General features: G+C 44.6%; 1 protein-coding gene across 1 annotated transcript in view; it reads right to left on the bottom strand.

Moving 5' to 3' along the window:
- Window positions 1–16,423, bottom strand: part of LOC135219926 (xylosyltransferase oxt-like) — a 313,007-nt gene that overhangs the window by 179,600 nt on the left and 116,984 nt on the right. The window contains exon 2 of the mRNA XM_064257145.1: window positions 15,109–15,178. Coding sequence (XP_064113215.1) covers window positions 15,109–15,178 — 70 coding nt within the window. The remainder of the gene's footprint in view (window positions 1–15,108; window positions 15,179–16,423) is intronic.

The raw sequence follows: 16,423 nt of genomic DNA, 5'->3' as shown, positions 1-16,423 counted from the left end.
CCAGTATACTTTTTCAACTCATCGAAGTTCATATGTTGGAAATAATTAATTGAGGTGGCTACTGCCCTGACATCATGTGCTTTCGGGAAAGAGTCAGGATTGGGCTTGCTTAATAAAGTACAGGATTTGCTGCCTGATGCCTTTAATGGATAAAGTTCCACCTTTTTCCCTCTTAAAGAGGGGACCCGATGAAGATGAGGAGGTCCTGGACAGAAAGGCTCGTAAGGTTAACTGGGCAAAGGGATACATCTTGTGGAAGGGGCGGTACCTCCAAGGTTCCCACCTCAACAAAGGATCTTCATTCTTTGCTAAAAGCTACGTTCCGGAGAAAGTAGGACTTCCCCTGTGGGAAGGAATGAATATGATCCTGGGTCCCTGGATAGAGCCGACAGTTCTGAAATTCTTGCTCCTGAAGCTAAGCTTAATAAAAATAGTGTTTTTCTTAAGAGCATTATAAACGAGCATGTGTCATTATCGGTTTCAGAAGCCAGTTTTAGAACATCGTTTAAGAACCATGAAACTGACGAGGCCTTACAGAAGCCTAAGCCTAGCACATGCCTTAGGAATAGACGAGAAGTAGGAATCCGTCAAGTCTATGTTGAATCCAAATTGAAATATCTTTTTCAAAGCTGACTTGTTTGTCGTAATCGTGCTAGCTGCTAAAACCTTTTCAAATAAGGATCTGAAAAAGGATATAGCTGAATTAACTGTCATGATTCTAATATCCGATTCTCTCAGGAAGATTGCTAACTTTTTGACAGCAGCATCATACTGTCTCAAAGTTGAATCCCTTTTATCGGATTCCAAGAAGAGAATATTCTGAGGGTCAATATTCGCATCTCTTTTGCCGCAAACTTCATGAAATCCATAAAGTTAGGGTTTTGAGAATCCCTGAGGAAGCGAACACAGTCTTCGTTTGTACTGACTGGGAGAGCTTGGGACTGGGGATCCGAAAGAGGACGAAGGCCCAGCTCCAAAATTAGAGGATACCAGTTGCTCTTTCGGCCCCAGTCTGGGGCTACTAGAGCCACTTGACCCTTGAATGTCTGAGTTTGTTTCAATACTTTCATGAGGAGATTCACTGGAGGGAAGACATAAATCTTCTCCCAGTTGTTCCAGTCTAGAGCCAGGGCGTCCGTGGCATAGGCCAGAGGGTCCAGGTTGGGGGCTACATAACACGGTAGTTTGTGGTTCGCTTGGGATGCGAAGAGATCCACCTGTAGCCCTGGGACTCTTTGAAGGATCCATTGGAACGAACTGTTGTCCAGTGACCATTTCCGACTCTAGGGGTACTGATCGGGATAGGGCGTCTGCTATGACGTTTCTCACTCCAGCTATGTGAGTGGAGGAAAGATGCCAACTGAACTTGTCTGCCAGGGAGAAGATGGCTACCAATGACGTGATTTAGATGACGTGACTTGGAGCCTCCTCTTGTTTATACAATGTACTACCACTGCGCTGCCAGGACTAGCTTTATGTGGGAGTACTTTGGTGGGCGTAACCTCTTTAGAGTCAAGAACACTGCCATTGCCTCCAGTACGTTTATATGGAACTGACGGAACTGAGGTGACCAAGTCCCTTGAACCTTTTTGACCTGGGAATACCCTCCCCAGCCGCTTAAGGACGCGTCTGTGTGGATGGTGATCCCTGGTGGAGGGAACTGAAGGGGTACTGACATTGACAATTCTTTGACTCTCGCCCACGGCCGAAGTCGATTCTTTAGAATCAGAGGCACTGAGGATAGTTTGTCCCTGGACCTGACATTTGCTCGCGAGCGCCAGATTCTGGTTAGGTCTTTCAGTTTGGCTTTCATTAAGACGTTCGTCACTGATGCAAACTGGAGAGAACCCAGGATCCTTTCCTGAGCTCTCCTTGACGCTAGTTTGTGACTTAGAAATTGCTTGACTGACTTCGCTATTTCTTTCCTTTTGGTTGATGGAATCGACAGAGTGTGGGAGGATAGATTCCATTGAATGCCCAGCCACTGAAAGTCTTGACTCTGGAGTGAGTCTTGATTTGGACCTGTTTATCTTGAAGCCTAGATATTCCAGGAACTGAATCACTTTCAGTGTAGCTCTGTTGCATTCCTCGACTGTGGGCCGGGGCCCAGATCAACCAATCGTCGAGATACGCTACTACCATAATCCCTTGTGATCTGAGTTGTTGCACTACCACTTTCCGCTAGCTTCGTGAACACTCTGGGTGCCACGTTGAGTCCGAATGGAACTACCTTGAAGGAGAATGTCTGGTTTCCATCTCTATCTTGAAACCCAGATACGGACGGAAGGTGTCTTGCAATAGGGATATGATAGTAGGCGTCTGTAAGATCGATAGAGGTGGTGACGGCCCCACGGGGAAGTAAGGTCCGCACCTGTGAGATCGTGAGCATCTTGAACTTGTCGCAGCGGATGGCTAAGTTTAAGCGGGACAAGTCTAAGATTACCCTTCTTTTTTGTGAGCCTTTCTTTGGCACGCTTGAACAAGCGACCTTGAAATTTTAATCTCTTGACTCTCGCTATAGCTCCTTTCTGAAGGAGGTCCTCTGCGTACTCTGTCAATTCTTTGGAAGGAAGTTGACGGAAAGGACTGGCTGGAGGTGGGTTCGTCAACCAGCTCCAACCCAGCCCTTTTGACACTATGCTCTGAGCCCATTGGCTGAAGTTCCACCGGTGGCGAAAGTGAAACAGCCTCCCTCCTACCTGAAGTTCTTCATTGGTTCTGGTAAACCGCCTCGGCCTCCTCTGAAGTGCTTTCCCCTATTAAAGGGGCCTCCCGATCCTCTCCCACGAAAGGACCGCTTACCTCTGCCTCCCTTACCCGAGCGGTCATACTTCTGTGAAGCTTGACTCTCGAAGGCTTGATTGTAAGCTGGAGAGATGGCGTAAGAGGTGGAGGGCTGAGGCTGAGGGGATATCACATAAATTGGCTGTGATTGACCTTTAGAAGTGGAGGGTTGGGCTGTCTGCACTAACGTACCGTTGAAACTTGTTGAGAAAAGCGTGGTTGCTTTTTCTGGTAAGGTTGGAAACGCCTGGGTTTCCTTTGTCCCTTACCTTTAGGTGTCAGGTCTTGCCTCCTCTTAGCCGTAAGGCCCCAACGGTCCTTAAGGCTCTGGTTCAACCTCGTAGCCTCTGACTGGAGACGTTCCTTAAACCATAGCTTCTGGGAAGAGATCTGCTCCCCAGATGCTAGACGAGAGTAACCTATTCGGTTCATGCCGAATGGTTGCCTCTTGTAGGACATGCTTCCTACAATTCGTCCGAGCAGTGGCAAACTCAAACATATCTGACTGTACCGTTTGAGTCAGGGCTTTGGTCATGAGCTTAAAAATCGTTTCTGATCCATAAGCCATGGTTGCTACCTCAGACATGGCCATAAGAATTGATCGATCTGGCTAGTCGCGATTTTGCGTCAAATTCAGCTGATAAGGCTCTCTGGGAGCCTGGGTAGCTTTTCACCAAACTGCTCCATAGCACAGTCCGGTTTGAGTTTGCCAGCTGAGAATGGTGTTCGGCAAGTCTTCCCTCCACAATTCTCCAACTGAAGGGAGCAACGGGAGAATGTGGGATCTGCTTCCTTCAACTGCGGTATAGGTTCCCCCACTTCTGGGCCGCTGGGATGGTCGACCTCGCGATCTTGGTAGGAACGGGAGCGGGGTACTCTCATCATGTGAAAATGGTAAAGGGACTCTTAAACGGTGTATCTTGGTATTAGAACAATCCATGTCCTCTAAACACCTGAGCCATTCTCTCTGAGCCTGGTCACGTGAATAGAGGACTGTCTCCTTAGGTACCCTATCGTCTCGAACCATAGCCGAAGGTGTGAGCCTTGCGTAGCCTATGAACGGAGGCTGGAGGTCTTCCGGGTAGAACTCGAAGTCCTCTATTCTTCGAGTCCCAAATTCCGGTATAGAGATGAGACCGTCCTGGAAGGGGGCGTATGACGCTACTCTCCATGGGTTGTTCATAGAGAACGGAGGTAGTGAGTCATACGGAGGAAGCTGAGTTCCACTTGTGTTGGAAAGTGGAGGAGAGGCTAGAGGAGTTCTTCTCTCAGCCCGGCTATAATGGAGTCCTGGAAGTAATCCTATCCGACAGACGAGAGATCATTTGTTCCATGCTACTCTTTAGGGACCCAACCAGGTCGCCCACCTGTTGCAACAGGCCAGCATTGGAGTCCAAAGCCGGAGCTGCTGCGGAGGTGGAGGGGGGGCTCTGAATTGGAACCAATGGTAGCGGAACTGGTGACTCTGCCGGAGTGCGAGATCTCTCTCTGGAGGATTTACTCCCTCGAGGACTTAGAGCCGGAGCTAGAAGCTTTAGACCTGTCTGCTCCGGGATTCCCAGCCGGAGGACTTACGGGAGGAGGATGAAGCCGAAGCCGTCTTCCTAGACGACGACGACGTCTTAGTCAAGGTCATCACTTTAGCCTTGACCTTAGGCCTAACCGAAGCGTCAGGAGGAGAATATATTTCGTCACCCGTAAAGCCTTGGAAGGATGGAGAGGTTGCAGGGGTAGAAGAAACAGTCACGCCCAAGGGTGATCCTTGGGTGTCCACCTTACCTACCTCGACCAAACAAGTCGTCTATACCTACCATAGGTTCAACATTAATATCCAGGGTCGCGACATCCGTAGAGATATCCTGGTCTTGATCAGTTTAATGAGCAGGGCCAAGCTGTTGTTGATGAGGGGCGATAGTCGGAGTCGCATCTACCGGGTCGACGTATCCTGTCGCCTTGCCTCGGGGAAGATTAATAATGCCAACCGCTTCTCCAGGATGTAGGGCTGTCCCTTAGCGGCGTTTTTCCCAAAACCGCCGACCCAGGCCCGCAGGGTAGCCAGTGCGGTATCCCTTACTGCCGGCGCCTGGAAGAGAGGGCGTAGTTTAGATTTAAGAGTCACTTAAAACTAAAATCTTAAAGTATAACTTAAACTAGATGCCTTAAGTTTAAAGTAAATGATGAAAACTTAAGCACTAAAATAGAAGCGGAGCAGCTTACTGGAGATGGAATACTTACCCCTTCCAAAAAGCTGGCTCACCAGATCGTAACATATGGTACACGTCTCCTTGGTACCAGACCTGGATGTCCCCGTGCGGAGTCGCGCATGGAGCATGGGACCGGCAAACTTCGTGTCCACATGGGTCCTGAAGTGTGGCGGAACATCCCGGATGCTCACAGTTGGTGGCCTGTAAGTGGGAAGACACATGAGTATCTTAAAAAACATCACTTACAGACTAAGGGACAGAAGAACTCCGTTGCATACCGGAGCTCGGAAAAAATTTGGGCATAACCCTCCCTGCATCGCCTGAATAGGCTATAATCCCGAGAGATCCGGTAAAACATGTAGGGAGGGGGATGGTTTAAGGTACTTAAGATAAACTTATAGATAACTTAAACCTAAAACACAAGCGAACCGGACTAAGTCCAGTGCGTAGCGGAGTGTAGTAACTCAGCAATACGGTAAGGTTAGCAGAGACCCACTGTATGCTCCGGTCCACTCTCTGGTGGACTAACATCTTTCCGCTGGATACCAGGGACTCCCGACCAGGTAAGGAGCCCTAGTAAGGTGGGAAAGGCGAGAAGACATACATGGCTCGAGCTAGCCCGGAGCGACAAGGTAGCGCGGAGGGGGGAAAGGCCAGCACCCCCCACTACGTACCACCCGGCCGGACCGAGAAGCCGGAGAGGTCGAGACCAGTCTGGGTCTGTCCCGACTCCCTAGCCCCTCCGCCTGAGGGGAGAGAGGGAGGCAGGCTCGGGTATGCGGAGCGAGCATGGGCAGACCGACCCACCCCCGCCCGGGACTCTATGGCAAGAGCGGGGAGGGAGGGGGGGAAGAGTGACTGGACAGGCGTCTGGCTGTCCCGTGATCACGAAGTGACCACGAGGCGGTAAGACCAAATACGACAACTAAGCCTAGGACAACCAACTGATCAGAGAGATGCTATCGGGAAGCAAACTGAACTGAAAAGCGGTAGCATATAGGCCCACTGGGCCAAAACCAACTGATCAGAGAGATGCTATAGGGAAGCAACCGAACTGATGAGCGGTAGTATAGGCTCAATGAGCCAGGACCTAGGCTAAGCCAGACGCCTAACTAACCTAACTATAACAAAATACACAGTATAAATAAATAAAAATGAAAGAAAGAAAGCAATATAGCAGGAGAAAAAATCCAGGAGTGTAACGACTAACCCGAAGGCAAGTCTACCACTCAAAGCTAGTCAGAGGCCGATACTAAGAACCTGGACTAGGGTCTGGATAGAAGAAGCCTACATAAGGTAAAATACATGCATGCATGACAACCTGAGTAGACCGTAAAGCGGATAATAATATAGAGCGTACATAAATAAGGGGATGTTCTAGGTATGGGAGACCAAGAACGAACCCACCACGAGGCAGAACCATGCTGCCATGCTTCCGACCCCGAGACCGTATTTATACCTAAAAAAACGGCAAATACTGTCTCAGGGCCGGAAAAACCAACTAACCGTAAAATACTGATACTTAAAACTTAGCTGGCTGCGATAGCTGCACGCTCCATTATAGATAATCAATGAAAGGGCACAAAAAACACAGAGAGAAAAATAACACGTGTGACTCGTGTGCGCTAACTGAAAAGGATGGCCACCAGACGCAGCAGTCGGCAGGCATGGATGGAGTAGTAGTTAGTACGAGCTGCTCACTCTGTGGGTCGGCTCCCCTCTTGGAGGGTTTTTGTAGTGGGAGATTTCTATTGGCATTTGGCTCGTGGTAGTGGTCTCACTCGCCTAGTGTTCATACCGACACCCTCCTGGAGGGGGGTGAGCGAGTCAGTTATACTGACCTTTTTCTTTATTTTGTTATTTCTTCTCTGGTATGTGTTAGTACATTTACCCTAGAAATAATAGATTAAAGGATATTTCGCGCAGCGACACGAGCTGAGCCCAGAATCCTGGAGTTAGCAGATCTTCTACTAACTCTATAGCTTCCTTCTGCAAGAGGGAGGAAACTTATTGTGGAAAGAGCAAAGAATTTCTCTGAATTTGCAGAGTAAGCTGTCAAAGCTATCGGAGAGCTGATTAAGGGTGGATCGCTCTTGAAAGAGATAGTGTAGCCCTCTATCAAAATCTCTACAATCCAAGGCTCTGTCCCTCTGCTTCCCAGTTCATCCAAACTGGCAGAGCCTTGCTCCTACAGATGCACAGAGGACTGCTCCTTCACTTCTTAGCTGGAACTTTGGAGGAGGATTTCTTTATGATATGTGGAGTGGAGGGCACCCTTCCCCACGATCTAGGAAAGGAGCTAGAATTTCCCCTACCAAGAAAGGGCTGAGCTCACGTGAAGGAGGACATGTACTAGGAGCTGGTTCTCGAGGGTGTTTGGTCTATTTCCTCTGGAGGTCCTCCAGGAAACAATGTCTACTGTTCAGCGGAGAGTAAAGTAGAGCGGACCTCTGAGTATGCGACACCCCTTTGGTAGTAAGCAAAAATCAAAGTCTGTTCTCTTTTTTTTTTGTTTTTTTTTAGAATGCCTAGTGTAAGAGAGACGCCAACTCTAGGGAACCATCCCTAATACCTTTATCTAGACAGGATACAACTCCTAGAAGGTCCGTTTAAGGAGTCCTCTCAGGTGACGAGCATTCCTTAATCTTGCGGGCCAAGCCTTCTGGCCATCAAAAAGCTAGTAACTTCAAAGACTCAGAAAATGTTCTTAATAAGATGGTCCAATTCCAACGCTGAAAACATTACCTTGGCTGAATTGAACACCGATCTCCTAAAAGAGACAAGTCTACTTGCGGCTGAACAGATGAAGTATATGCTAATGAAACCTAGAATACGGTCCAGCTACTCTGTATGGTTGCTACCAATAGATCCATGGCAGCCATCATGTGAGATCCCGTAGGGACAGTTTCTAGAGAACTAGAAGTTGGTTGGTGAACAACAAACAATCGATCCAGTGGCGCTGATGGGGGCTGTGGTGCTGATGGGCATGGTGGGACCAATGGGCACTCCTTGTACTAGACGGAGGTTATGCGCCAGTGGGCACTCTTGTGCCAGTGGGCACTCTTGAGCCAGTGGGCACTCCTGTTCCAATGGCAGCTCTTGCAACGATGGGTACTCTTATGCCAATGGGAGATCCGGCACCCTCTTGAACCAATGTACATACAAAAGTCATAAAAGATTCCCCTACTGCTCTAGAAGGACACACAGGCAACAACAGACGATCAGGTGCCGGATGTTTCCTAGAGTTAGAGACACAAACAGAGGAAACAGGTGGATACACAGGAAACAGAGGATACACAGGAAAATAAAGACCTGGCCCAAAGGATGCTCAGAAATTTTCCTGCGGGCGTATCATCCAGACTGGCGCCCAGAGGATGATTTCCTCAACAAGGAAGATGATTCTAGGAGGAAGGTATCTTCTCAGACATAAGAAGTCCCTCTAATATGTCATCATCTTGAGAAAAGCGTTCAGGACTGTTCCAAAAGCTACATGAAGGATGCTGGTCCTCTTTTTAGAGGGGACAGGAGAAGGCAACACATTTCGAACCTTCCTTTTAAATGGACAAGACTCATCTACAAAGCACCATTGGCACCTGCGAGACGACTCCTCAGAGCTCAAGACTCTTGAGGAGAGATGAAACACTTCCTTTGAGAGCCCTTTCCAACGGCGCTCGCCTGACCTGGGATGCATCAAGAGGACCAACTGAGGGGCCAACTGTCCGTGGGCAGACCCTGCTGACCTCCCTTGGGCTGGGATCAGTATGCCTCCTCCCAGGTTCAGGGGAGTTTGACAGGGACCTTTGCCTACGATAATCAGCAGGACAAACAGCCACCCCTCCACTGACACTCACTTCATCACTTACCTTTTCCATTAAGGTCCTAACAGACGCTCCTAATTTCTCCATAGCCTGTAACATAATGGAAAATTTGTTATCTACCCATGCTTAAAGGTTAGCAACGGCATTGGGTTCGGGTGTCACTTGAGGTGGAACCAGCTGAGACTTTAGGAACTTGACTAACAACCCTAAAGCCTGAGTAAACAATAGTGTCCTTTTTAAGTCCTCTGTGCACTGCTCCTTGACTGAGAGTGAAGAAGCTATCTTTATTCCTTCTAGATCAGTATTTCTTAAGGTGTGGTCCACAGACCCCCAGGGGTCGGTGGATTGTTCCAAGGGGTCCACAGGACTCAAAAACATTTGTGGCCAAAATATCCTAAATTCCAGACCCAAGTTTTGAGTGGATTAGAAATCCATTTGTTACCGATTAAGAAGAGATAAAAAATGTCAGTGTCAACCTATCATCATAGAGGGTTGATAATCTTGTCGAGATTGCAACAAATGGGAAACTTAAGACTATTCATTGACGGAGGTTTGCATGATTTTTGGGCTCATGTTCTGGCTGCTTTGAGGCACTTGATGCCATTCCCAACAACATATGACTGTGAAACTGGATTTTCTACACTGGTTGAACTTAAAAACTGAGAAGCACAACCGAATCAATGCCAAACCCGACATGTGACTGAAGCTCAGCAGATTGGAGTCAGATATTCCAAGAGTAATAAATCAGCAAAACCATTTGTCGCATTAAGTACGGTTCAAGAACATTACAATTTGTGTGCAAAATTGCTAAGTTAATAATGTTGTGAAAGTTATTTTAAGTAAAATTTAAACATTTATGTTGAAGATAAGCCATTGATAAATAATTCAGTAGCAATTTTAGTATGTGCTAGTATACATTATACACTGAAAACACTTTTAAACCCAAGAGGGAAATTATCACTACATGATTAATCTTAATAAAAGGGGAGGGGTTCTCTGCACAAGAAGTTCACAAAACACTATTCTAGATGCATTCATCCTGCTAGAGGAGCTAGAACCCTTGTGAACACCTGTGGAGCCGTCAATAGGCCAAAACAGAGCGCCCTGAACTGATATACTTGATCTAGGAATGCAAATCTGAGATACTTCCTTCATTTTGGATGCAATGGGATGTGGAAGTATGCACTCCTCATGTCTATAGCGACCATCCAATCTCCCTGGCGCATTGTTGATAGAATGGAGCGATTTGTCTCCATATGATATTTGTCTTTAGAACGAAAACATTCAGGGCACTCATATCTGAAACTGGTCTCCAACCTCCTGTCGACTTCGGCACCACTAACAGCCGATTATAAAATCCCTCTGCGGTATTGTCTTTGACTAACTCTATTGCTCTCTTCTCGAAGAGGGAATGAACTTCTTTTGCAAGAGCTGAAAACTACTTTGAGCCTACTGAGTAGGCAGTCAAGACAATAGGCTTCTTGACTAAGGGGGGCTTTTCAAGAAACAGAATTGAATACTGAATCTTAGTACCCATGGTTCTGTACATTTCTTGCTCCATACTTCCCAAAATTGCTGGAGTCTTGCTCCTACTGGTGCATGGAGGAGATCGCTTTCACTTTTTGGGAGCCAATTTCGTAGAGTTTTTCTTAATGGCTCATGAGCCAAAGCAGATGTTTGATCTTGTTCTGGGGTTCAATCTAATTCTACTGCCACGAAAAGGAAAGGGCTGCAAAGAGGAAGCTACCTTCATGCTCGGTGGAGTAGCTTCTTTTGGCCATCTTGTGGAACAGGCCACAAGTCTTGTGTGGACTTCTTCTCAAGAACTGACGCTAAGTCACTAATCAAAGACGGAGGAAAGAGGGAGTCCCTTACTAAAGGTGAAAATAGAAGAGCAGACTTCTGAACCATGGTGCCTTCTTTGTGGTAAAGGAACATCAAAGCGCCCTCTTTTTCAACACTCCCCTCACATAAAGGATGTTTTTCTTAAAGCATCCTTTACTCCCTTGTCTGCACAAAACAGGACATCAAGCAGATCAGATACTGTGTCTGAAGGGAAGTCGGAGTAATCTTGAATCTTCTTTGCCAAGGCTCCTACAGACCAATCCAAAAAACTAATAACCTCTAAAATCTTGAGGGTATTCTTAAAAAAATGACTGAGTTCTGCTGAGCAGAACATTATCTTGGCAGCAGAAAATGCTGACCTTCGGACCAAATCTATAAGGCTAGAGAAGTCCCCTTGAGAGGAGGCAGACTCCCAAGGAAGGAGCTTCTCCAGTCATATAGTATGCATACCTTCAAATCAGATGGTGTGAAGGTGGATAGCTAAAGCAAGCCTTCCCTTTCTCCTGTCTTCAAGCCACAAGTCCATTTCCTTAAGGGCTTTCTTCACAGAGGTTGACAAAACCATCTTTGGCAGCTTTGTTGCCTCCTGTACAACACTTAACTGTAGCGTTGTAATAGGAGAAGCAGGAGCTGCTGGAGAGAAGGTAGGATCAGTACGCAACAAAAATTTCAGTAGTGCTCCGTAAGCTGAAGATGACAAAGCCTCTTCTGGTGCATTGACTTCATCCTTTCTACTGACAACACTGGAGAAAGGAGAGGATCGCTAATGGGTTTCGGCACATAAGTCTTCTTTAAATAGCTAAAATGTCATCCAACTTCTGTTGGACAGGATCTCTAGACTGCCCTGGTCTCTCCGGATCTTGGCACTGCTGAGGTGCCGAATTCGCTATAAAATCCACTACATAATACCAAGCGAGCATTGTTCCCTGGTTATTCCACTGGTTGTTCCAATGGGCGATCAACTACTTCCGAACGCCTTGGTGCCGCCTGGCACTTATTAGCCACAAAACATTTGAGCACCAATTTGTGTGGGAGACAACTGGCGCACTTCTGGAACAGCTGCACTTCTAGGTGCAGGCGCACTCTCTCGGCTCTTAACTGGCAATGAGCTTTCCGGAGAAAACCTCTCTGGGCTATCTCAAAAGCTGCACAAATGTACAGCTTCCCTAGAATTCTTACACAGAACCCCTGGCGATGCCAATGCATCAGCTGCAGACCTTTTCAGTTGTCTGGAAAAATCACTACAATGCAGTTGGCACCTCTTTTCCAGGCTGGAAGCCTCGGAACCCAAGGAAAGACGGTGCAATTCCACAAAGATGCCTTTCCAGTGGCTGTCTGTTGTCTCCACCTGTGATTTAGTGCCAGGTGAGACTGAGGGCCCAACTGTCCATGGGCAGACCCTACTGACTTCCCTTGGGCTTCCAGTATGGCTTCTCCCTGGTGATTTTATAAGGGGGTGTGCCAGTGACCTTTGCCTAGGAGAATAAGCAGGATGGACAGCCAGCTCCTCCACCTGCACTTCACTTAAAACATTTTTGTGCTCCATGAGAGCTTTCACTGAATGACCTAATTGAGTAACTTTATACTTTTCAATGTGGCAAAGGTGTTGGGGTTAAGAACCTGGGAGTTGGGATCAGGATTAGGAGGAATAGTAGAAGGGCTGGGAATGGGAGAAACAGCGGGGACAGAAACAATCGGGACATCAATAGATCTATCTAACTCTAGACTAGCAGTCAATCTGTCTTGTCTAATGGTAGCTTTTCTTTGTCTACCCTTAGCCAATTTAGATAGGTAAGAAGCTAAAATCTTCTAGTTTGTTGCATCCCATCCTTCACATTCCAAGCAAGTATTTTCCACTGAGCAGTTTTGCCCTCTACAATTAACACAAATTGTATGAGTCGTATTTGGCTTACATTAACCTTGTCCTGCAGCCCTTGCTGCAATAATGAGTGCTTGATACACTAGTGTCAGACATTGTTGGTTACATGTCAAGTCATATTCAGTAATTGAGAATAATTATCTAAATTAACTGGGTAATTTATCTAATAAAAACACAATTCTTTACAAGTCAAATCAAACCAAATGCCTAATTGGCAAAAAAAAAAAAAAAGTAAAGAACTCAAAATCCAAACCAGCTGCTGACCCACAACTTGTCATAAGCTGGCAGAAACAAATTGAAGTACCTGGCTCAGTTGTTCTTTTTCCCGAAAGTGGCCGGGACTATACTCTGTTTTTTTCCCATCTGTCCACCCACCTGTGGTGTTTGCGTATGGTAACACTTGTGTCCCGGGCTTTAGATATTTACATTCAGCTTACATTCAACAATAATAACAACACCCTATTTCAAATATTAGCGGTGTAATTCGTATACAGTAAATTATTAAAACACTTTTCAGTTGCAAATGTACACCCAGATATCCTTTTATTTATCTAAAACATACACATAGCACAACTACAGTGGTACCTTGACATACAAAAGGCTCAACTTACGAAAAACTCGAGATATGAAAGCCAATACAAAAAATTAACGGCTCTACATACGAAAAGTTTTCAAGATACGAAAGGTTTCTGAAAGTCCGAGATTCGCGGATAACAATTTTGAAAATCGCACCGCGCGCCGCCATCTTAGTAGTACTAGTAGACTCGCCACCATCCTCCTGCTCTCCATTGGTTCCTGATGCTAGTTCGGGCCATGGGGAACTGCCTTCTCTCCTATTGGCCAGCGTCCCTCCCACCCCATGCATCTACTATACACGTGGTGCGTGGGCTCGCCACTCGGTACCATCATTGTTACAGTACGCACACGGTATTCGTTTTCGGGATCATCAATGTGTATGTAATACTTTTTCAAAAAAGTGACCAAGATCTCTCACATGGGATAAGTGATCAAGTCTCTCTCATGGGATAACTGGAAACTTTTGCAAGGTTGGTAGAATCTCCACTCCCTGCTGAACAGAGGGTGTAGACCAATCATTTACAACATGCATACCAGTATGTATACGTATAATCAAGGCACTTCAGTTTATGTTGAAGGTCAGCAGCCGAACATTCAGTACCCAAATCAGTTGCAGAGAGAGCAGTTTGGTTGAACAGGGTTTTGATGGACACCAGGGCCAACAGAGTCATGAGGTGCAAAAAAAGAACCAAGTGATAAAAAACAGAAAGTTTGAAATTCTGTATAAAAAAAAAAACCTACGTAAAGTAAAAAAAGTAAAAAAAAAAAAAAAAAAAACAAAAAAAAAAAAAGTTAAAAATCAAAAAGAGAAAAAAAAACGGCAGAAATTAAAGCCGCTTTTCATAAAGTGCAATCATAGTAGAAGACACCCGCTGAAAAGGCTCACACAGGAACATTGTGAAAAGTAGGCAGAAGCAATCTTCCTTGGATAGTTACATATGTAGTACGTACGTATATATTTTTAAAAAGTGTACATACGTACATATGTACAAAAAAAAAAGAAAAAAAACAGGCAAATTAAAGCCGCTTTTCATAAAGTGCAATCATTTGTAGAAGACACCCCCCGAAAAGGCTCACACAGGAACATTGTGAAAAGTAGGCAGAAGCAATCTTCCTGGATAGTTACGTATGTACGTAGCCTCACTCGAAAGGTAAGCTTCCACATTTTGCGTACAGTATATTTCTTGTTACCATGTACACTGATATACACTTTATTTACAGGTTACATTTTGCATTTTTTTATTAATTTAGGTATTGAATGGTCCAAATTGTTGTAGTATTTCATTGTTTATAGGTCAATTTAGCTTTATTATGAAATTTACTGGGGTGTTTTTGGAGGGCTTGGAACGGATTAGCCATTTTACATGTAAAATGTAGTCCAAGATGCGAAAACCTCATGATACGAAGGGCGCCTTGGAACAGATTAATTTCGTATCTTGAGGTACTACTGTATCTAAAGCCCGGGATGGAGTGTTACCATACGCAAACACCACAGGCGGGTGGACAGATGGAAAAATACAGAGTATAGTTACTTGTAGCTAAAACAAAGAATCACTACCTCGAATTCCGAATTTTAGCTGCCGGAGCTAGAAACTGTTAGCTATGTAGTTACTTGGCAAGTTTTTTATGTAAAAAAATATATTTAATCATGAAAACAACATGAAAATACAGTATAATTAGTGAAAATTTCTCGACAAAAAAATCAGCGAATTACCAAACTTTTCGCAAATAATTTGGTGATGAGTTCCACAGAAAAATAAGTGAATAGGTGAAGCCGTGAATCCTGAACCCCAAATAGGCGGAGATCGATTGTACACTTAATTTCTATTACCACATGCCATTAACAGCTCATTCTACCAAAAACCCATTATGTATCTGGCAAAACTAAACAGGGTACATACATTATATTTATTAACTGCTAAGTTTTCAAGCCTTCCATAAAACCACAAGACAAGCAATTTGCTGAAACATATTGTAAACATAAATGAAGATCACAGCCTACCTTTATCATGTGTATCTGCATCTGCTCTGTCACTGGTTTGGTGAAAGTTCCCATTACCACCTCCATCTCTCTGAAATTTGCAAAAATAAGATAAGCTTTCTATAGAAAAAAAAAGCATTAAAATCACAGAAAGGATGAAGCCTGGAGCAAATATAGTACAGTATACTAAAGTAGGGTTTTAACATGGATAAAGGAAATTTCACAGAACTGCTACGTATACAGATTAACATATCCAGAAAAATTGAAATTCTTATAAAATATAAATATTTAATGTAAGATTCATTTTTTAAATACTTAACTCTTATTCTAAATTAGATTTTAAGGTTTTCTGTTTAGAATAATCCCAATCTATACACTCTGAACAAGTTAGTTCCCTAGAAAAATCCTGGCTCCTACATTTAATGCATTTGGTGTGCGAGTCATATGAGAACTTAGTCAACCTAGTTCTATGTCCTTATGAACAACATCTAATGCTCGAAGAGCTTGAATCTGGCATAATTGATCTAGCTAATTATGTAAACAACCACAAAATAATAAAGTATGTCACCAAAGATACTGGAAGAAAATATCCAAACAATGATGAAAGATGACAGCCACAACCACCGATGTTAGTCAGGAGCCGGCAGAAAATAAATTGGTTCTCTCAGCAGTTTTGTACCCATCGGTCCCAAAAGTGGAAGGGAATTATTCACCTACACTAAAGATGGTGGCACTGCCACAAAATTTGGAATATTTGGACTGCCGTGGTAGGAAGTTTTCAGCTACGTGTAATTACTTGGCAAGTTACATGTGTAAAACTGATTCTTCCTAAACTTTTAGTGCTTTTGATGTAAGGGGCTTCACCACCCTGGACCCCCCTTGCAAGGAAACATAAAATGAAGGTTATCATAGTAACCTAACCAGCTTAACCTAACCTAACCTAGTAGGCCTGTTACCTGGCCAGGGCTGATCTTAAATAGCCAAGTAACTGCATTAAACACTGACTGCAGTGGAAGCAGAAAAGAAAAAAAGGTCATCAGGAAATATTATAGATGATGATTTACTAAAAACTTATAGATAGATAATTTACAAAAAACTGAATGTTTGTAAATACATAACATTAAATATATGAGGGTAAATATAAGAAATTAATAAGATAATGTAAAAAAAAAGCATAAACTTTTATGATTGACTAATGCATTCTAAAATGTTGCAATGTAAATAATGGAAAGAGAAAGGAGTGCCTTGTTCAGATCATGCATCCATCATGTATACATTATGTATGAAGCCCACAACCAACCCCCAATTTGACATCACTGAGAGACAGGTCTCGAAT

Source organism: Macrobrachium nipponense, chromosome 1 (assembly GCF_015104395.2).
Source record: "Macrobrachium nipponense isolate FS-2020 chromosome 1, ASM1510439v2, whole genome shotgun sequence".
Classification (NCBI taxonomy): domain Eukaryota; kingdom Metazoa; phylum Arthropoda; class Malacostraca; order Decapoda; family Palaemonidae; genus Macrobrachium; species Macrobrachium nipponense.
This window is presented reverse-complemented; position numbering and strand designations above follow the sequence as displayed.